This window comes from Xenopus tropicalis, chromosome 6 (assembly GCF_000004195.4).
Source record: "Xenopus tropicalis strain Nigerian chromosome 6, UCB_Xtro_10.0, whole genome shotgun sequence".
NCBI lineage: Eukaryota > Metazoa > Chordata > Amphibia > Anura > Pipidae > Xenopus > Xenopus tropicalis.
This window is the reverse complement of record NC_030682.2, coordinates 30,903,021-30,926,252: the sequence shown is the minus strand read 5'-3', so window position 1 is coordinate 30,926,252 and position 23,232 is coordinate 30,903,021. Positions and strand designations below refer to the sequence as shown.

Sequence of the window (23,232 nt, the reverse complement as noted above, 5' to 3'; positions counted from 1 at the left end):
ATATTAGGTTGAGAAACTCACACATTTTCTAATCTATAAAATGAATATAAAGCCTGTAAATGAGACAGATCTACTAGAAATGAACTATACTGAATTCCAGGGTCTTTTGCTCCCGGCGTTTCCAGTAAACACATTGTGTGGCATAGAGCAAAACAGAATGGGAATGGTTGTTTTAGGTTGGCACTGTAAAGCACTTGAAGGGTTAAATCACTACTTTCTCAATCCACATCAGATGAAGTAGAAGTTGGGAGCTGGAAGTTTATATAAGTTCAGAAAGAGTGAGCTGCAGGGAAATATGGCTGATATGCCGATATACAGTATATATATGATGGAAAGCCAAAGAACTCGGTGTTCCCTGAAACCCCATTAAAAGTTCCCTAATAATTCATGCATAAACGTTTTCTTCCTACGCATTTTTTTAATGACTTACAAATTGGGTTATTAAATTACAGTTTAGTGAATAGGTTTTTTTTTTATGTTTGCAGTGGGCGATATTTATTATTGGTGATTTGACCCTGAAATGAATAATAGCACCCTCCAATGGATCTTCCTGGATGCCATCACTCATATTAAATACATGAATGCACCCTATTTGTATAAACCATCATTAAATTTGCACTTTAGAAAAATTGAACTTATTCGCATTTTAGTAAATAGAGCCAAAAGTATAATTTGACTAAAAGGAACACATTATGGATTTTTCATATTTCACTGTCACAACAATACAGTTTTTCTTCATGGAAACCGGCCAAGATGCTTTACTTGATTGGAAGTTCTTTGGTATTCTTATAGAGTAAATTCTAAGGTTCTCTAAAAGTCAATGACAGTTTTGTATAAAACATCCTAGCGCATTTGTGTATACATTAACAACTGTCACATCGGCAGTCTCTTAAAGGGGAAATGACCCCCCAAAACAGATTTGTTATAAAATATCCCAATTATGTAGCTTCATAAAATATCAGCCAGAACAGGGCAATTTGTAACACTTAACAGCCCCCTCGTACATATGAAGAGCAGCCTTGTTACTGGGACTGAGAGGACAATTTGTCATACAAACTTGTGATACCAAAAGTAATTCATATCCATGTCACTTGGTGCCCCCCTTGCCAAATTCAAATTACAAATTCAATGAAGATTGATGACTGGCCCCTATGCTAGCGACAGGAAGACATATGGACCTGATACGAGTTAGGTTGATTAGTCTTGTCACAGATGGCAAATGCCTAAAAAACAATAATAATGCCTTCAAGTGTGTCTCTATAAAGCTGATCACTCCCAAGCTCCCACACGGACTGCTAATTGATGGGGTGTATTAGACATGATCACTCTCTGCTGAGCCTAGGCTTGATTCTATAGCAGATGTATGTTCCAAATCAGGCATCAGTTTGAAGAAATGAGCACTCTCATAGTCAGCCAAGGGTATAGTCTTCTTAAAAAGTACCTGGATTGACCAATTGTCTTCTTGTGCTGTTTATTATCATACCCATTTATATGCTGGTACAGCCTACATGCTCTCTAAAAAACTACATATTCCTATACATTCCTTGTAATCTTTCTCATAGCTATTGCTCCCCTCCAGACAGTAGTAGTTAGTATTGCCTTATTTACCATCACTTAAATGGACTCAAATGTTGTAAATTACATCATTCATTAAACATTTTTGTGTTCAAACACGCTCCTTGGACTTCCATATAGTTGCCCATCCAGTCTCCATCTAGCCTGCTCTGATGAATGGTAGGTAATGGTTAGAGATGCACCGAATCCACTTTTTTCTGCTGAATACCAAACCAAATCCTAATAAGCATATGCCAATGCTATTTACGAGATAAAAAGTCATTCAGTTTGACCAGGAGCATGGATTCGCCAAATTCGAATCCTGCTGAAAAAGACAGCAGATGGAATAACCTCAAAAAGGCTTGCTATAGGATAATGTTAAGAAAACATAAGCCAACTATTAAGAAAGATACCTGTGGTTAACCAGTCCAGTATTAGTAGAGTTTGAATATACATACACAGTGCCAAAATGGCCTGATCAGACTGACAGACTGGCAGTGATAATACTAAATTGCCATATCAGCCAATGACCACAAAACTTCAAGAATGGCTCACCCTGATTTTAAATCAGGCCAGTAAACTTGGTCGGCTGCTAGCCCTCGGCCTTAAGGTGGCCACACACATGGCGATTTGCGATCGTACAATCAGCCACAAACTGTTCAGGACTGAATCGGCAGATAAGGAGGTAGAAACAATAGGATTTCTACCTCCTTCTGCCGATTCAGCGCTGAAGGCAGATTTTGGTCAGGCGCCTTCTATGGCACCCGATCAAAATCTTTTAACCTGGCCGATCGGCGAGTCGACCGATATCAGCAGCCTCCTGCGATATCGGTCGACTCGCTGACTTGCCATACACGCACTGAATATCGTACGAAACAAGGTTTTGTACGATATTATCGTGCGTGTATGGCCAGCTTTAGAAGACATTACCTGGACCCACACCACAAAGTCATTTTAGGGCTTCCTAAACTCTAGAGTACTAGGGTAATTTTGGGCCCCAGTGGAAACTTTTTACTTCTGGCCTCACAACAGAAGGACAGTCTTCTTCTCCTAGTCTGGATGATCATATATCAGACTGTACTAAATATTGGTGTGTGTCACTGGTATTAAAATCAATAAGAGCATGGAAACACATAAGGGTAAATTTAGGACATAAGAGTATTCTCTTCTAAAAAAAGAATTCTATGATCTGTGTCCCAAAATTCTGACCTTGCTATTTAATCTAACTGCTATTAAGACACTTGTCAAGAAATGGAAATAACAAATTTATAGGCAAACATTCCACAAACTATTCCACTGTTTGTCGGTATAATGTAAACCTACTGTTTTGTTGAACTGCAGTTTCAACATCATGTTAAACAAACACAAAGTGTAATAGAGGGGCATGTTGTATTCAGGAATACTTGCTGAGTATACAAAAGCTTGGCTGCTGTGTGGTTACCGGATATAGAAAGATAATATTACAGAGTAAGCACAAAGCTGGCATTGTAGTGCCATTAACATCTTCCTGCTAGGGGTAAAGCTAGAGGGCTGACTGCAATACGAAGATAATTGTAATTTTTCACCTTAATCCAATATCTAATTAAATGTTATCCTATATATTTACTTTCTGTTTTGCCATGCCACCGAACATCTGCTTGACCTATCCTTTCAGTTGTGCATGGATTTCATTTCAACTGGGTGTGAAATATGCATTGTCACTGGCCATCACTATGAAATCTTCTGTTCAGCTATGATTTTGCAGTAGGTTAGTAATACAAATTAAAAGGCAGATAGATAGGCAGTTTCAGAGGAAAAACCAATATAGGAATTATTATTAGGAGCTTCAGATGCCACCATTAAGCTGACATTCTTCAAAATAAAACCAAAGTGGTGGGTTATATTGGGTTTGTTCATTTGTTTTTAACAGGGCAACCTGATCATATGGCAGAACTGTGCAGAGTCTTCATGATCAATCAATAGTCATTCTGATCAATAATTGGTTGGGCCTCAGATACAGATTCGAGAGGCCATGGTTTTGGTCAAATACACAATAGCCAGCAGCTAGTGTCACCCACCAGTATTCAGGGTCGGACTGGGGGGTGCCGACCCAGAGGCCCCCGCCCAGCCGCGTCCCCCGCACCCCCTTTCACCCCCTGCAGGAGACCCCTGCTGAGCCTCCCTTTCTCACCCCTTCAAATGATCATCAATACAGAATATTAAAAGATCAGTGCAAACTATTTTATTTTGTTGGTGTTATTGTTCCTTTAAAGCCATGCTGATTTAAACCCTTCACACAAATGTTATTCAAAGTATTATTTGCCCCAAAACTGCATCTTATAGACACACGACTGACACAAATAAGGCTTTTCCTATGTAGCACTATCTTGAATCCTATACAGTTATTGAATTTTACACAATATCTGCAATAAGTAAACAGTTCTCCCAATATACTGTATTAAAGCAAATATTAGGAAATCCTCTGACTGGGAGGTCAAAGGCCTTTTGGTGATTATACAGGTCCCTGAGGAACCTTGGAGAGAACTCATATGACTGGTTGGAATGGTTGGAAGAACTAATCCCAGTAGTACTATAAGGTTTTTGAAATTGCTCTATATATTTTTTTTGTTTCATGATCAATTCAGAATTACCCGCTCAATACCATGGCATGCCTTAACATGCAATATTCTGCACTCCTTGTTCCATGTATACAGATGGCTATCATAGAGAGAATAAACCTCACATCCTCTATTTCACTGCTCCAAGGTAATCCAAGGAAATTCTGGTATGGGATTCTTTATGCGGAAACCTGTTATCCAGAAAGCTCTAAATTACAGGATGACCATCCCCCATAGATAGTAAATGATTTAAATGTAATTATTTCCTTTTTATCTGTAATACTAGAACAGTACCTTGTACTTGATCTTAACTAAAATATAAAATCTTTATATCAGATATAAATCCTCACTGGAGGCAAAACAATCCTTTTCAGTTTTCTAATATGTAAATGATTTTTTAGTAAACTTAAAGTATGGAGATCCATATTACAGAAGACCCCTTATCTGGAAAACCCCAGGTCCTGAGCATTCTGGATAACAGGTCCCATATCTGTACACAGGTGAGAATCACAGGGAGACCAAAAGAGCTATAAAAGCCTCAGACAATAGAAAATTCCTTTGAATCATTAGATTACCTTCAACAAAAACTCAGCCATCATATCACATTATATTCTGGCAAATGTGACTGTTTTGTGTAATATGATAGCTATCAAAAATACAGTAACTTTCTCTTGGAATTAAAGGTGATAATGAGGCAATTTGTGAGTAAATTAAAAGTGCCAAGGCACACAGTTACTCTGTAATGAGAGCCGAGTTGAAAGATTTAATATGTCAAGGTTTTAGTAATGCAATTTACAGCAGCGAAAATGATCGGTTACAAAAATCAAGCGACTTTAGACAATACCACTATTCATAGATCAGCACAGCAACATCTGTTCCATTGTATGTATCTAGAACACATCCTCCTCCATGTGCAGAGCGGAAGAAAGTTGCTATGTGGAATATGGCAATATGTGCATATATGAACAAAATGAAACTAAGCTAGACACCTTTTATAGTAGTAATCTGGAAATTCAGCCAACAAAATGGGCTGCAAATCTTGCCTTCTCCATTCTACTCTATAATACCATACCATAGGATATTCACAGTTGGGTACATTGGCATTTACAGGGCACTTAGGAGAAAAGCACAACATTTGCAAATGGAATAAACTGAAATGACCTAAAACCTGTACTAACACAATACTGAATACTGCTATTGCCAGCTATTGCCTGTCCTAACACAATACTGAATACTGCTATTGCCAGCTATTGCCTGTCCTAACACAATACTGAATACTGCTATTGCCAGTAGCAGGGCCAAAAACTTTAATGGGGCCCAAGGCCCTTTTTTTTCCTTTAATTCCGGCCTTCGGGTTGGGGGCGGGCTGTGATGTCATTTGGGGTGGGGATATGATGTAAGGGGTGGAGAAATTGGCAGACTGGGCAGGGGAAAGGGTAAATGTGATTGGAAAGAGAGAAATGGGCAGAGTGGGAGGGGAAATGGGTGGGGCAGAGATGGGCCTGCGAGTATAAAGGCTGATCAGCAGTAAAGGGGGATGATTTATAGGGTATTACAAAACTGGCTAGGCCAGTTAAATACTGGCCAGGTGGCAACTCTAGACCCTGTAGGGTCATTCAGCTTTAAAGTGCCATAGACTTACAGTAAGCATCAGTAGATGGCATGACCCCACTATTCACTTAAAGCAAGCATTTTAACCTTTCAAAGCCCTGACTGTCCCAGTGCCAAAACACAAATACTTAGTGCTAAAACCATGCTTTTGGAAAACTGTCACTCTTCAGAAAACCAGCACCGTTACTTACCTCGTCAATTGCATTTTCATCTTTTTTCAGAGCTGTAAAAGAGAAGAAAGATTTCGGTTTAGACAGCATTCCCATTGCTTCAACGTTTCTAAATCGAAGCAAACAAATAAATGACGACGGCAAGGCAAATACTTCTTAATATGTTCAAAATTTATCTTAAAAGGGTGGTCATTATTTATTTTTATACTTTTTTATAGCTATTTTTTATACTATTTGCTTTCTTCTTGTGCTGAAGTTATAAACTGAAGAGCTGCTTAAGAAAAAGTGAAATAAAAAAACAAATGTAATAAAAATAATAAAAAATGAAGACCAATTGCAAATTGTCTCAGAATATTACTCTCTACATCATACTAAAGGTTAACTCAAAGGTGAACAACCCCTAGGGGCACATTTACTAATCCACGAATCCGAATCCCGAATGGGAAAAAACCAGATTGGAAACGAAAATTTTGCGTATTTTGCGCGATTTTTTAGTCGCTGTCATGACTTTATCGTATTTTGTGCAACTTTTTCGTCGCCGTCGAAATTTTTTCGTATTGAGCAATTGTAAACGGCAGAAAAGCCAATTCGATTTTTTTCGCGACGTCGATGAAAAAGTCGTGGAAAATATACGATAAAGTCGTAACGGCGGTGAAAAAATTGTGGGACATACGAAAAAGTTGTGACGGCGACGAAAAAGTTGTGACGGCGACGAAAAAGTCGCAAAAATACTGATCATTACGAAAAAGCGCGTTCGGACGCTTTCGGACCGTTCGTGGATTAGTAAATCTGGCCCCTAGTCTTTGACTCCACCAAAGACTATGGATGAATAGCAAGATAAACTGAACCCTAATTCCAATATTCAAATTTAGGAAAATGTAAAAAATGATCACGTTGAGTTGTCCACAGCTTTTAAGTCACATGGTTTGGATTTGGTTCAGCTAAAAATACTTAGGGGCTGATTTATTACATTTTGAGTGGATCTTAGTTGAACAATTGCACCTTTAGGAAGTAGATTTCTGCGTATCTTTAATCCTGCTTTCATAAAAAGCCCAACAACATGGGTCTCTGAGAGTATTTAGTATAAATATTAAACATGTGGTTGTATTTGTGGTCATTGATGGAGCAGGAAGTAAGGAAACATTAGGGGAAAGCCAACGTTCCAATCCAAAATACACAAGCAAAAGGCTCATTTCTTGTAACCCATTTACTTGGGGACCCTAATACTAATAAACTCTATACCACTGAGCCTATTGTGTATTCATTTGTATATAATGTAATTGTAGCTGAGGTACCTGGGGCTGCCAGGGAAATTTGATATTACATGTTTAAAATAATACAACAATGTTTTCAAAAGGACTTTGCACTGCTGAGAAGTTTTCTGGTTCAACTGAATGCTGTGATTCTATTGGTCAGATAGTTAAGTAGGTTTGTACCCAGCCTAGGCTGCTTTTACAGGTAAGGAGGTTGCCTACATACACATGCTCAGAACCCCTAAGTATATGGTTTCGCCTTTGCAGCTATGTGCTGCTGAATAGTGTTCCAGTACTGTGGAATGGCATCATTTTATAGATCTTATGGCAGGCGTGTGATTTTGGGATACATGGATACCAGCTGGTATTACCTTTGAAAGCCCCAGGAACATATTTTGTTTTATTTGGCCTTACTCTAAGGAATGCTGAAATCTGAATCAGTTCATGTTGTGGATGGTGGGTAATTGACCCTCTCCCAGATGTGAGGACAGTACCTGGAATGTTTGGCTGCCTCCCAAGATATGCAGAGACAGTTCATGAGAGGGACCCATGTTTCCTAAACCTTATGGATGAGAAGAAGGTCCATGACCAAAAAAAAATGTAGAAAAAAAAAAAAGCTACTAGTTTTGCTCTTGCCATAATCTCCAATAGCAGGAAGCATTTTACGGTCACCCATGTAAAGCAAACATCTTATTGGTTGCTAGGGGATACTGTACCTGGACAAACCTATTGGCTTATAAAATAACAGGAAAAAGAACACAAACACTCAGGGGGGCATTAATTAACATCTCAACTTTTGTGGCTTCAAGTTTTTTGAAACCACGACTAAACTCATTTCCACGAATGTCGGTCATTTATCAAAAGATGCGAATTGAAAAAGCATGAATGAAAAAAAGATGCAGAAAAAAAGCAAAAAACGCAACTTTTTTATATATAAAAAACCTCTAAAAACCCAAAGCAAAGAAAACCCAAAGCAAAGAAAGATCTTCCATTTGTAAAAGGGATCTCGACAGGCTTTAGCTAGCATATGTTTTCATTTGGATTTGATGCAGTTTTGTTGCATAATAAATTGTGAAAAAAAAAAAAAAAAATCGCAATTTTTTTTCTACAACAAAATCGCATTTTGGCACGAAAAAGGAACTGTGAAAAAAAAATCGAGCGTTAGTAAATGGCTTCCTCAAACTCTATTCTTTATATAGAAGATAATGATTGATAGAATTTTGTATTCTTTTAACATGGATGTATTTATACTGAACCTGGCATTTTTAGCAATTATTCCATTAGGTATTCCGTTCCGTTTCTCTAAAACACACAGTCTTATTTTCACAAAGGAACAATAGAAGAACAGATATATAATATGTAATCATGAAAGGCAGAAGTGGCCCTTTGTGCCTTTACAAAAGAAAAGCTTTGATTATTTGATATTTCAAAGTACACTACATTTCAAGGCCAACAGATCCCTTAATAAAAAAATCATGTTGTGATACAGAAGCATGTAATAACGTGCCACACAAAAGGTTCCAATCAGCCCCATCCCCTCTGAATCCAGCTAACAATGCAATTTCAAGCTTGAAGCATACAAGGCAACAGGACACCACAGCATTAGACTCACATTACAGTATACCGTCTGTGCAGAGCTCACAGAGGTCATATGTCAATCCATCTACCAAATATCCATGCCGCTGTCTGCTCAACACCGATTTATTGAGATATAACAATGGCTCTGTCAACAATAAGACCGAAGCAGTCATATTTGGGAATGTTTCTCCCACCTGTGTGTAGGAGCATCTTTTATATAAGCTTAGCACTCCCAGCTGTTGCTGGGGCTCAACTCCAAGCATCTTCTCCAATGAGTGTTGGAAGACATTATCTGAATCGTTTCCCAAAATAAACTACCAGGCTCATGCTAGAAGGAACTACTGAACTCACAATGACACGGTCTCTGCAGTGACATCATAATAATTCCCTAAGTAAAGGGAAATATACTTTTTAAATTTACTTAGCATGATATAGATGAACCAATTCTAAGCAACTTTTCAGTTGGCCTTTATTTTATATTGCATGGTTTTTGAATGATTACCCTTACTTTTCTGCTTCATGTGTGACATATCCAGCTTATTAAAGCAGGCTCAGAACTAGGGGCAGGGAGAAAAGCAAGTGCCTAGGGTGCAAGGGTGGGGGGTGGAACAAGTTATGTACCTCTTCCGTCTGCCTACACGTAATCTGGGCCCTGCATGACCTAAATGATCAGAAGATGCTGGCTGAGAAAGCACTGACATTGTTTCCACATTTGTGATGAATGGTGGGGGGGGGGGCTCATTATTCACCCCCAGAGGGTGCTATCAAGGTTGGGTTGTCTTCCAACTTGGCCCAGCACTGTATTACAGAGACTCCAATGAACAGAACTGTCCCTACTCATAATGGCACATAGGTGGGAAAGGATTTCCTGATCTAAATTCCAAAGGCTACAAGGAATATTATTGTATTTTCATTTCAACAGGGCTGGTGAAGTATTGCAGCAGTGCTTAAATGATTAAATTACTTTTTAACACATGATACTCACTAGTTCCATGTTATTTAAGTAACATTAGAGCTGGTACACGGGTATAATTAAGAATGATACGGCAATGGGTATTTATAGCCAAGCCTGTAGAGAACAATTTCAATATTTATAAAAGAAAGGCAATTGCTGAATATGAAAGAATCAGTGAAACAGACTAGCATTTAGTCCTCTCAAAACATTTGCAGCATCTACGCAAATAACACTGGCTTTTAATAGCATCTAATCTGTGAACAAGAAGTAAATGATTCGAGCTGCAGCATCAACTTTATATCTTCTGTACTCTCTGTGAAATGCAATGCCTGATTAGATTCAGTTCTAATAAAATGCATCTACCGGGTTGTGCCAAAAACAAAGAGACAAATTTACAGAGCTCTGCAGAACATTCTGTCACCCTCATCCTACACAATTAACATAAAAGTATTGAAATGGCAGCCATCGCCCTAGGTTCTGTAAAGGGGAACTAAAGGGTTGGTCCCTTACCTAGTTATGACCTCAAGAGGACCATGACCACAAGCTGAAACCTTCAAGCGGGACTTGAACTGAAAAGCCTGACAAATCCTGCTCGAAAATATATTTCTATAAATTAGGGCAGGGATCCCCAACCAGTGGCTCGGGGGCAACATGTTTCTCACCAACCCCTTGGATGTTGCTCTCAGTGCCCCCAAACCAGGTAGTTATTTTTGAATTCCTGACTTGGTGGCACGTTTTGTTTGGATAAAAACAAGATTTCCTGCCAAATAAAGCCCCTGTAGCTGATAGTGTGTATAGAGGCTGCCTAATAGCCAATCACAGCCCTTATTTGGCTCCTCCATGAACTTTTATGGTGCTTGTGTTGCTCTCCAAGTCTTTTTACATTTGACTGTGGCTCAAGAGTAAGAAAGGTTGGGGAACCCTGAACTAAGGCAACCTCTGATTGAAGAGGCCAAAGCTCACCCTAGCTAACCTATTTTCTGGGCATATAAGAGTATCTATGAGACGAAGTATGTACTTCATTCTAACTTCCCCCAGCCACTGGCCTGCCCCACAGCTTGGAAATCACTGTTCTATGGAGAACAGTCCCACGGTTTGGGAATATCTGCTATTTCAAACTATAGAATATGAACGATGTTTACTTTCATCCGTATATACAGTATAAGCAAACATGTCAACCCTTCTGGATGTTTTGGGTTATTTGCCAAGTTGGGAATGGAGCAGAAGAGTGTGATCAGGGCATGGTACATCAATACCTTAGGAGTGACTAGAATCACTTTAGTATGATTGACTTCATGGTGACATCTCTGTATACGATTAGCAGTCTGTAACTGGAAGTAATTATTGGCTAAATTATGCTTGAAAGGAAAACTATGTTAAAACACATGTTCTCCCTCTCTGAGCAACCGTTTTATACAAATATATACACAATAGGGCTTATGTAGGGATAATTTTTTGCCCTATGCCCATTGTGTGGGGCATTGTACAAATAGCAGCACCCTTCCCTACAAAAGTAGTGATTCTGTTAGTCAGTGCTGTATTAGTTAAAGGGGTCCATAGGCATCCCCTCGTACCTTGCCCGTCATTCAATGTACAGAGTGGCAGGAGGCTCAGCCCTCATCAGGGCCCTGTCCTCAACACATGTCCAAATGCATCTGTCACATTCACTACTCAATAACATAAGACATGCTGGATATTGTAGTTGGAGGGGAAAGAAAGGTATAAAAACACTCTCTCTGTGGGGATGTATCATGTAGAGAACAGTTTAATTCTCACTACTTTGCACCTAATTTAAATCTCTACACCTCTGTTCAAGAGCTTCCCAAATGGTCCAATGGGACCCCAGTGGATGGGGAGGAGGTGAATGTGTGTGGGTGATGTGAGAACTGTTAGGCTGCAAGTTCCTGAAAAATGTAAATCCTTTGCTTTATGAGTACAAAATTGCATCTAATCACATGGCTCAAGAGTAACATTCAAAGGTGCCCCTAATCGCCCAATGCTGCCTTTCACTGAGCTGAATGGCATACGCCTGACAGTTACAGCACCAGTGCTATTCAGAATAAAAACATGCAATAGAGTGTTGCTAATGGGTGTTTAATCTGGTTTTCCTATTTATATTATAAACTCCACAGCTTAAGATGGAGCTGTGTTGTACCCAAAAATACACAAAAAGAACAAGCAATTCTTGTGCTTCTAACAGTCATTCAGTGTAATGGCTCAGGTTTCCTGGCTGATTGGCACGACCCTCTGCACTGAGTACTACCATAGGATTTCTCCCTAGATAAGATAAACAGCAGGTAGTATTTTACTTCTTGGCACTGACTGATAACAAAGCACAGCTACAAGCACCACAAACTGGCAAACTTGTGAAGAATCCTATTGTAGTCAAAAAAGCCGCTTGTTGCTGTCACAGTCACTTTAAGATGAATGTTCTGCTTTCTGACAACTTAATGAAGCAATTTCCCTTTGCCTTTCTTGCTTTGTAGGTGCTTCTTAATTCCAAGTGACAAGCAGACTGCTCCCAGCACCCATTGTTAAGCTGCATATGCCCACTTACCAATAAGTGGGGTCTGGTAAAGTGCAGAGCACCATGGTGGGAAAATCTTGGCTACCAAATAATATCATAGTCATTATTGTTTTACACTGTACTAAATTCATTTTGCTACTGTCTTATGTTATTATCTCCAGCACAAATTAATCAAAATTGATATGTTTATATTACGTTAAGAAAAAGCAATTACCTATGTCTGGGTACTCACATTTACTTCATATTAACTCCTTTAGATTAGAGAAACAGAACTTTCATTTGAAGCAGCGTAGGGGTTTTGTTAATGCCTATAAGAGGGGTCTGGATGAGTTCTTGAACAAGCATAGTATCCAAGGCTATTGTGATACTGAAATCTACAGTTAGTATTGATGTTGGTATATATGGTTTATGTATGTGAGTACATAGATGGGTTTACTAGAAAGGGTTGAACTTGATGGACTCTGGTCTTTTTTCAACCCTATATAACTATGACATGCACAGCTCTGAATTCTGGCTCACAGTTGTGCGGGGAGGCCACCTCCTAATAATTTAAGAATCAGGTCCATGAAAGAATCAGCCCAATATTCAATAAAGCTAAGACGTGACCACCTAATTCCACCTGGCATTCTATACATGAAATGGAAGTTCTACTGACTACAGATAAAACAGCAATAAAGTGAGGGGACGGATAAAACCAATAGTCACTAAAGGTAAGACAGTAAGGTACACGGTAAGATTTGTTTGTTTGGCAAGGTAGCCAAATGAATGAATCATTCCCCCTGATATGCCCACCTTGGGTTGGCGATATTGTGCTAAACAATGCAGGGGATACGAAAAGTCGTAGTGAGGATGTGTTAATGAGCCCATGCAGTCCCTGATCAGACAGACAGAAAAAATACATGGGCAGGTTAGCTGCCAAATTGGTCTGAAGGACCTGAATCAACAGCTTAACTCTACAAATTTGTCTATTTTATACAGTTTATGTTTGTTTATCTGTAGCATTTGTGCTTATGCTGTTACTCTATATGAAGGTTTTTGGCTTGGGATTTTAGAACTCCTGGATTTCTGGGTATGTATCGAGTGAATAAAGCCAAATACATATATTAAATGTTTCCTCTATATTTTATGCTTGGAATATTACCAGACACTCCAGAAATGTAATGTAGCTGCATGATTATGGGAGATTATGGACTTGATATTTGTGATTAACTTTAGCCCTGGTTTCCATTCATTTTTTTCTTTTGTACAATAAAAGGACTGTGACTGTATGAATAGAGCTAAGTAATGCTGCTGTCTGACGCACCTCATACTATCTACTAAATGCACACATCAAAGTTTTTGCCCAATGCAAAAACTATTATGAAGTGCTGAGGATTTGTGCCACACGCTTAAAGGATGTATATTAAGTGTGGTTGTAAGTTTTTCCTTTATTTAATGGAATGTGTATGTACAGAAAAGCCATTTGGAAACGACAGTATATACAAAAGGTATTATTAAAAAAAGAGAGCGATAAAAGCAGAGGTCAGGTTGGTTGGATAAAGGGAAAACTATTCCAATTCTTCAGCAGACAGAAAGGGTTTAAGTTTATTTGAAATATTTCCAGAAATGGAGATTTCTGACTTCCTGTGGCCTAAGCGAGCAAATCCTCAGTAACATGAAGCTGCACGGCTTTAAGTTTGGATTTCAAAAGCTGATACAAGCAGATTTTTGTGTTTCCATTCAGCATGTAGGTTAGGGGACTCTCAGTATCAGGAATCTAACCCAAATGCATCAAAAATGCAATATAATGTGTTGTGGCCTGCAGCAAGACCTGAGATGTTTTCTAACCCACTATTGACAGCGGAGGTTTAACTTTGCCCTATCAATCACCCCACAAAGTCTTCTCCCTAGATATGTTTATATAATGGTTCTGCTACATTATAGCTGTGCTAGTCGCCACCTTTTCAATAGATACAGAGCAAATAATGCACCATAATGGGCAAGAAGCAGATCCATGGAATTTAGCCAATCTGTAGCCAGCACACCCTGCTTTTAGCACCTTTGTATTTCCCTGACTAATTCAGCCACGTTTCATACAACCACACATTTCCCAAGCTCCTTGCAGCTAAATTAGAAGACACTGTTGAAAAGTACAACATGATAGACAAATGGTCACTTATCATTTAGTCACCTAATTGTAACATGTAGCTATTGTAAAGACTGGGGAGCACCAAGGGGCTCTTTACAGTAAATACTCTGGTGCAATAGATGAACATAGTCCATTAAATGCCTGCAGCTCGCAGGAAGTATTTGTAAAAGCCTAAGAACCACCTAACTGCATGCACAATAACACTGCAGCCGTGTGATATATGAAATCCTACAGTAGCAACAACGGCAAGAGTTTAACGATAGAGTAATTGCCCATATCACTGACCTCACAAGTGTGTAATTAAGAGAGGTTATCATCTTCCCTTGCACAAAAATCTCACGGGGAAAGCTGTCAGAATTTAGTACAAATAGGCCAAAACCAGTGTACGAACAATCTCACAGGAATAACTATTAAGTCCTTAAGTCCAGGCATTGTTCTGAGGGAAAGGATATCAAACTGAAAGGCCTCGGAATTAAAGGAAGGTTCATGGCTAGGATTGTGGGTTGTGTGACTCTCCTATCGTAGTGACAATTTGTGAGCAAATAACATGTCATTGTGCTGTAATGGCAGGTGACCTATTGTCAAAGCTTCTGCCTTTGAAAGAGGACAATGCCATTTAAATATATATTCTCCTATAATATTCTGGCAGGTTTACAAGAGTCAGAATAACAGTTTGGGAACTCAATGGTGGATACAATGGAACTGTGCCATGCAATGAATAAGATACATTTTAGAACCATATTTGACAAGTAACTTTAAAGGTAACACTCATTTAAAATGCTATATGACAAGCAAGCTTTCATCTGACATCCATTTAGAGCCATATCTGGCAAGTAGGTTTTTTGCTGACAGCCAGTAGTTATCCAGGACTGTAGTTTTCAAACCTCTACCCATTCCATGCTTCACCAAAAAAAGCCATATTATCTGGCAATAGCTTTGAGTTGGTCAACAAACCTATAATAGACATACTATATAACAGTTGTATAAATATAGTTTCCTTTTTCTGGGGGGGACAATGTGAAATAACGATATAAAGTTTAATTCATAGTAAATATTATATTTGTGGTGTTCTGTTTGTTAATATGAACAGTAGAAAAGCTGAATTTATATGAAAAAGGCCCACTGCTCATTTATCACACCCGATTTCAGAATAAATGCCCTACTCCTATAGGGTAAAGGCATAGTTCAAAAGGGACCAGTTTAGTCCAACTTTTTTATAGCCTTAATGCTAGTAATAGTTGCGTGAAAATAAGGTTAAATAGTTAGAGATGTTGACATAAATCACCCAACTATTGAGATATTCCATAGGACAATATGGGCATCTGTAGACAAATGCAAAAAGCTAACACAGCTCCCAAAAGCAACTAGTACACCTCACATCTAGATTGCAAGCTCTATGGGGCAGGAACCTCCATCCTCTTGTAGCTTTTACTCTTAACTTATTGCAACTGTACCTTGTATTTATTGTTATACTTTGTATGAATCTATTATTATTTTAATAACCCCGTTTGAATTAATGTATTCTACTGTACAGTGCTGAGTACATAAGTAGCGCTTTATAAATAAAGATATACATACATACATACATACAGGTTGTATATTATAATAATAAGAATTATGACTAGAAATGTCCAGTAGAAACATCCAACTGACAAATACAAATCTTTAAGAGTTATATAGTAACATGGACAAAACATTTGGCAACCCTTAGGAACCAATTAGGTTTTGTTAATCATAACTTTTAATTCTACCTAAGACAGACAAGCTAACTGCTTATTGGATACTATGGATTAATAGGCTTAAGCCAACTGTGTCCATGTTTCCGAATATCTCTTGTGATATATCCGGACCAGCGAAAATCAGGCTATTTATGGTAATTATTGGAACAATCGCACAAAAGACAAACATATATATATATATTAGGGCCATGGGATACCTGCCTCCTGGGATTTGTCAAGCCCTAAATTATTCATCAGACCACTTTAATCATTTGTCATCAGCTAGCATCTCTTTCAGAGAATTAACATAGCCCTCTCTGTAGACATGTCTCAGTATTAACAAAAGTCAGCATAAAGATCAAAACAAAAATGTTAACGTGGAGTTGAAATCCCTGACATTTTTCATTTCAAATATAGAGGAAATACAACAGGGAACATATTGTAATACTTTGATCCCTTCGTAAAGTAGCATAACATCACCAACACTGGGCGACTGTAAACTCCGTGCCTTTCTCTGTATCACCTAGCATTTAGGCAGGTTTTATATAGACATAAACAGCAGAACTTTTTGCAACCTAAGTTACTATGTAAACCTTTTAACCTGTAATTAATTCTACAGGGCTCATTTACAACACACAAGGAGGGGGCCAAGTCCTACAAAACTGCTGAAAACTTTCTTGGCTGTGCCCAATGCTTAGCACCCATGGATGAAGGTGTAAGTGCTCCAGTCCTGTGCCTCTCTGATGAATAAAGCAAATCCTGCATTCAGCAGTGCTTAATTTATAAGGGTGGGCATACTGGCATCCCAGTTCAGCTTCCTACTTCCTAGCTTCATTCAGATGTACAAGTTTGGAAGCACCAGAGGGTGCATGGTGTTACCTTTGTACTGCACCCTCACAACTTCTATTTTTATGCTGTGTAAAAATGCTGAATAAATATCAGCGATCCTCCGACTTTGCTTAGTTATGCTACACTTTTTTTTGGGTTACGCCAGAAAAATAACAATGTAAAATAATGGTGTTAAATGCAGTCATTAATGAGCACAAAAAGAAAAAAGGAAATGCACACAAAACAATTTGCTGGTGTAAAAAAATACCTCCAACCTGTTTATTGTGGAGTGCACATACAGATCAAACATTTCAAGGGCTTCACGTCCTCTTCATCAGTGGAAAAAGTACACTTTTTTTTTTAGAAACGTTTGGTCTGTATGTGCACTCCACAATAAACAGGTTGGAGGTATTTTTGGCACCAGCAAATTGTTTTGTGTGCATTTCCTTTTTTCTTTTTGTGCTCACTGATATGGGCACCTGGCCAGGGGCATCTGGAGGATCTGCACCAACTCAGTCAGAATACCGTTTATGTCCATGGCCCCTTTAGCTGCAGGTGGGTAGTTGTAGGTGGCTATTTATGAGGTAGAAAAATAATTTGTAACTTTTTTCTACTGAAAATGAGCCATTGTGTGATGTCACTCCCTGTTTATGTGATGTCACTTCTATGTTACCTGATTGGTACGTTGGGAGCAGTTTAGGTGTACTAGAATAAGGAAGAGCATACGGGTAAGCCTGCACAGATCAGGGGTAATCAGCTATGGGTTGGGTGCAGGTTTGTAAAAAACAGACCCTTGCAGGTCTCTATGCCATGGGGTCAACTCGTCCCCTACTTTACTACTGTGTCTTGTGCCCTATGAGTTTGCGATCAGGACTGAGGCTGTCTCAGTTTTCTGTGAGAAATAAATAATGGAGTAATTCCCATATATTTCAACCCCTGTCCCTGGTGCCACCCTACCAATTAATATTTATTATTATACAAATTACAAATGGTTATGATGCCACATATGAAATGGGTGTGAAACTTCCTTATATTGCACAGTAGGTGCTATGTTATTCCACAATATTATTCATTCAAAATGTTTAAAAAATGCAAATTTATAAAGATAATAACATTAGGGGAGAAAAAAAATCTAACATACCAGAGATCTGAAAACCACAGGTGGTCTTTGAAGGTTTCTATAGGGCCAATAATCGGCTCCTGAGCTCTAAGACTTCTTTGTATGACATCAGTACATCATCATTTTAATGGGATCCAGCCTGCTAACAAATGTGTGTAACAGATACATTTCCAACTCTGACCTGATTAATACAAGGACACAGTATAATACACAAGGAAGGTACTACAGTGCCCATTTGCACACTTTAACATTGCCTATAGAATATAGAAGATATAGAAATATGTGCAAGTGGTACCCTAGAGGTACAGAAGATGATTAATATTTACTAGTAAAAAGAATCTGACAAATACTAAGCCAAGGGTTTGGACACATGGGTGTCATTTGACCTGCCCAGTGTGATAGAGCTTTTAAAGAGAATATGACAAATTGTAGCCAAGGGTTTCTTCACACGGGTGTCATATACTCTGTCCAGCCTGTGATATATTGTTTCTAATACTATCTTTCTTCCCAGGTTGTCAACACACTGTAAAGAGGAATCACTGAACATGCGTAATTGACTCTTCACCATGGCACTGCAGACACCTTCATCAGTCATCTCCATGTAATAAGTGTGAGGGCACTAGAGACACCTTGAATAAATGTATGAATGCCAGGTTGCACTGACTGCATTTATATAAAATTGCAATCAGGGCAACCCTTCCGGCTGAATTTTCTAGACGTGTCCCTGAATTCTTAAATGATCTAGAAACCCCTACACATAAGCAAAATGCCAATTATAACTAATTTTAAAGATCTAATAGAAATGTTAAGGGTGCTGATACGTCCGCAGAAGTAGATAGTGAGCCTACTGCCCAACATTGTGACATTTAGGACCACTATCGGTGGCAGTTAAAACAGAGCACCCTACAATTCCATACAGCTGGTCAGACTGATAATCTTATCTGCTGATGCCATCTCTTGGTAAGTCTATGCCGTATTTACAGTTCCGAAGTAAGGAAGGGCACAGCTTCCTGTAACTTTTGTACAGATATTCTCATTTGGGCCAATGGCTTTATGGACAGGACCATGCTTTCCAGAATTTGTTCCACAGTTCCTAAATTCTGTCTACAGTATGGCCACAGTAGCATTTCCGCAATAAGGTATTTGAAGGGCATAGTCCCGTATTAAGTTCTTGAGTGAAGTTGCTATCTATCTATTTGGCCACAGTAGGTACTATAACATACTGACAGTTTAATATGCAGAGATTTCCTCAATAAACATCATGGAGATCAACAAAGCCATTTCCTAGTGATACCCAACAGAAATCATGGACCCTCTGGCAGATGAGAATACTAACCAACCGAAACTGTAGACAATAATATTTTTATACACTGCTGTGATTCATTGATTATAAAGAGGGAGCACCAACTGCCTCCCAAGGCTGGACAACTAACTGCCTTCTGGACCTCTGACCAGCTCAGCTGCTATATTCAAAATGCTCCATATCTGGCCCTAAAGCTTCTTATACCCAGCTGTTATAACTTCAAATTCATTAAAATAAATGCAATTCCTATGAATATTTTTCAGACATGCTGAGGTAAATTCGGTTGAGTTTCTGGGTGCACCCCTGCAACACCCCAGCTGTACCCTGTCATGCCCCTGTTACACTCTGCCCAAGCCCCTAACTCCAGGTATGGATTTTATTAAAAGTTCTTGTTGAAGAAATGTTAGGTTTGGTTAAGAACAACATTTTTATCTACTCTCGTTGGATGAGACTAGAAGTGAAAAAACAAGGTGACAGCAGTGCATGGGGGGCCTTAATAGTTACCCAGACCAACTATCCTTAACATTCAGAATACTAAATCCTTTACAAAACATGTAGCTGAATATTTTGCAATGCATATCTGATCAGCAAATGGACATCAATTGATATAAAATCCATACCAATCATCTAGTGTAAACCTGCTCTTATTTGGGGGTATAATTTAAGGCCTGTTAGGCTGAAGCTGCTCAACCCAAAAGAATTTTTGGAAGGTGAAGAGAGACACTAGGCATCAAAAGACTTGTGTAAGCAAGGGGTCATCTCACTATAGTGGATAATAAATATTCAAAGCCCATTGAGAGTTAATTAATATGTGATTAGAAGAGCTCTAAGAATGTAAGTGGCAACAAAACAGCCAGTTTTCCAGTAACACATCTCCTAATTAAGTCTCCAACATTGTCATTCTGTATATTTGAGTTTCTCCATGTGTCAGCCCTACAAAGAGCAGACTGCATTAAGCAGCGGCGTCTGCGCCTCGGACAATAAGATGCTGCATAATAGTCTGCCTGTCCCACCAGCTGCTGCTCCATGTCTCCTCATTATGGCCGAATTATTCTCTCACTGTACAACTGCAAGCGAGCGCGTGCTGCTCCCTGGCAAGGAACGCTTCGTCTGAGAACGGCTGGGAATCATTATGGGAAACTAAAGGCTTCCTTACAAAACTGCAAATGGGAAGGGGTTCAATTGGGGCAAGACCAAAAAATGAATAAAGAAATAAAAATATATATATATTAAAAGACCAATTACTTTTCTATTTCTAATCCTATACTAACCACAATTATCTTCTGTATTACATACCAGGTATACAGCCAGCTAGGTAGCCTTGGTTATTATTTATATAATAGTGATTGACATATAATGCTATACTAACAAATATTGCCTTTGATATTGAACACCAAATATACTACGCAGCCTGGTGTCCGATATACCGGTGTATATATATATATATATATATATATGTATGTATATAAAACTGTACATTAGAATTTATATACTAAACACTAAGAAAACTAAGTAACCTGGATTATGATATATATATATATAACAGTGATCAATATACAGTATTGTGCTATACTAACAGCTATTACCTTCTATACCAAGCACCAAATATCAAGACATTTAGGTCAGTGATCAGTATAAAATGCTACACTAACCACTATCACCTCACCTGTACTAACATCAAATATATTAAGCAAGTAGGCTGGAGTATGATATGCACTAAAGTGATCAGTATATAATGCTACCCAATACTGCCTCCTATACCAAACAGCAGATATACTTCTATCTAAATAACAGAATATCAAGGGGGATAGGAGTAGGGAACTTAACGCTTAGAGGTAGCTGTCCCCCTGTGACTTGGTAGGAATTCGACCACCATGGGAAACCAATTACCCACCACAGAGTAAATACAAGAAAAGCCAAAGCTTTTGTAGAGTCCCTAGGGAAGCCTAAGCGTCAATCACTTCTCTGCCCCATATTGGTACCTGGGCAGAATGCTGATTGGCAGCCATCAGTCCAGCATCCCAGGAAGGTGTAGGAGCAGACAGATACAGGGGTATGAAGATGCCTTTTTTCTCATGTTAAATTGCATAATTTTATTGCTTAATATATAATTCACAGCATGAACTACTATATTAAATTGCCAGGATAATGCAGTAAAAAGGCAAAAGAGGTGCATAATGCATGTATATAACCCACTGGGGTAGTGGGGTATGAGTTGCCCCAGCAGTAGAGACAAGGCTATAGGCTACAGGGCATGTCAGGCAGAGGGAAGGCAACATCTGGCCGCACATAGCAGGAATGCTCCGCTGCTGGAAGTTCCCTGTGGGACTGGGGGGGAAATAGCGGCAGGGAAGAGCCTTCAGCACCGTTAGAAGCAGCAGCGGGAATATCCGGCTCCGCACTTACCTATTCGGCTAAAACTGTCCGACAAAGTTCTCCGCAACTTTTTCATCTTGCCGATTTTCTGAGCAGGCTGCGACTCAATCATATCACACATTTATATATACAGGAGCGTCCCAGCAGCAGCGGCAGGGAATGCCAAGCAAGGGGAAATAAGCCAAAACTGTTCTCTCCCCCCTCCCAGAGACAGACTTGAGCGGAATCGCTAATGACTGTCCGAGCGGCGCAGCTTCTCTGCCCCAGCAGCCCGACTCATCTCTGCCTTCTCCTCCTCTGCACCCCAATCAGGCAGGGGGGTTATAGGGGGTCAGTCAGTAAGGGGGGTCGGTGTGGCTCCCCAATACCATGGGCCGGCTCTTCTTCAGACTTGGCGATGCTCCAGCCGAGAGACAGGGCAAGAAATGTCACAGAGAGGGGAAACCCATGTGGAAGTGAAAGCGCACTCCCCGGTCCTGCTGCGGCTTCTTAGCTCTGTGCTCTCTGGCCGATCTCTCCCTCCCACCCCTCCTCTCTCTTCGTCATTGTACTGTTTATATTGCTCCTTACAATGATCCGGCACATCCAGCGCTCGCTGGGCTCCCACTCCAGGCTGCTGCCTCTTCTTGCGCGGAGCTTTCCAGGAGCCGGAGCGCTCTCACATCCCGGCGGTAGCTCCACTGAGCCATCTAGTGGCCGAAGAGGGTAGTTACATACAGGTGAAAAATCCCCAATTTTTTGTTCTCTTCAACTGCGGGCTTTGTGGCTTCCACCGCGGCACCATATATGGTAACAATATAAATACTATACTGAGAGCCCCTTATAGGGGGGGTTTGATTATAAAACTCAGGCACTGATGGATAAAATAAATAATCTCAAGTAAAGGTGATTAGGTTTCACTTTAATCTCCTCTGATGAAGCACCCATTGGTGCGAAACGTGTTAGGAGAGGGTACCATGAGGCATTGGGATACACCTTTCCACTGTTTGGTATAGTATGATTTTTTCTAATTGAATTGTATGTTTAAATCTTGAGCCATTAAATGTCATTTTATCTCACTGCAGCTAGATTTGGGCAGCACCTAATAAATGTATGTATTATTATTATTAACATTTATTTATAAAGCGCCAACATATTCCGCAGCGCTGTACAATAAGTGGGTTTCATACACTGGACATACAGAGTAACATATAAAGCAATCAATAACTGATACAAGAGGTGAAGAGAGCCCTGCCCAAAAGAGCTTACAATCTACAAATATCTTTATTTATAAAGCGCTACTTATGTACGCAGCGCTGTACTGTAGAATACATTAATATAAACAGGGGTATTAAAATAGATAAATACAAAGCACAATAAGCACAAATAAATAAAAGATACAATAATAATAAGATAAGAGACACAAGAGGATGGAGGTCCCTGCCCCATAGAGCTTACATAATGAATAAATGGAATATCCATTATTTTGCGGCAGTGACATTATACCACCCCTTAAGTAGGTGCTATGTGGACTT

General features: G+C 39.3%; 1 protein-coding gene across 2 annotated transcripts in view; it reads right to left on the bottom strand.

The window, feature by feature from the left end:
• cdk14 (cyclin-dependent kinase 14) overlaps window positions 1-22,355 on the bottom strand; it is a 279,683-nt gene extending 257,328 nt beyond the window's left edge. Inside the window, exons 1-2 of one of the 2 annotated variants that reach the window (XM_012964199.3) lie at window positions 21,749-22,355; window positions 5,954-5,985 (exon numbers count right to left, since the gene is read on the bottom strand). In XM_012964199.3, coding sequence (XP_012819653.1) covers window positions 5,954-5,985; window positions 21,749-21,839 — 123 coding nt within the window. In that variant the 5' untranslated portion in view covers window positions 21,840-22,355. The remainder of the gene's footprint in view (window positions 1-5,953; window positions 5,986-21,748) is intronic. The other variant, XM_012964198.3, reaches the window with a different exon arrangement.
• Window positions 22,356-23,232: the final 877 nt, after the last annotated feature.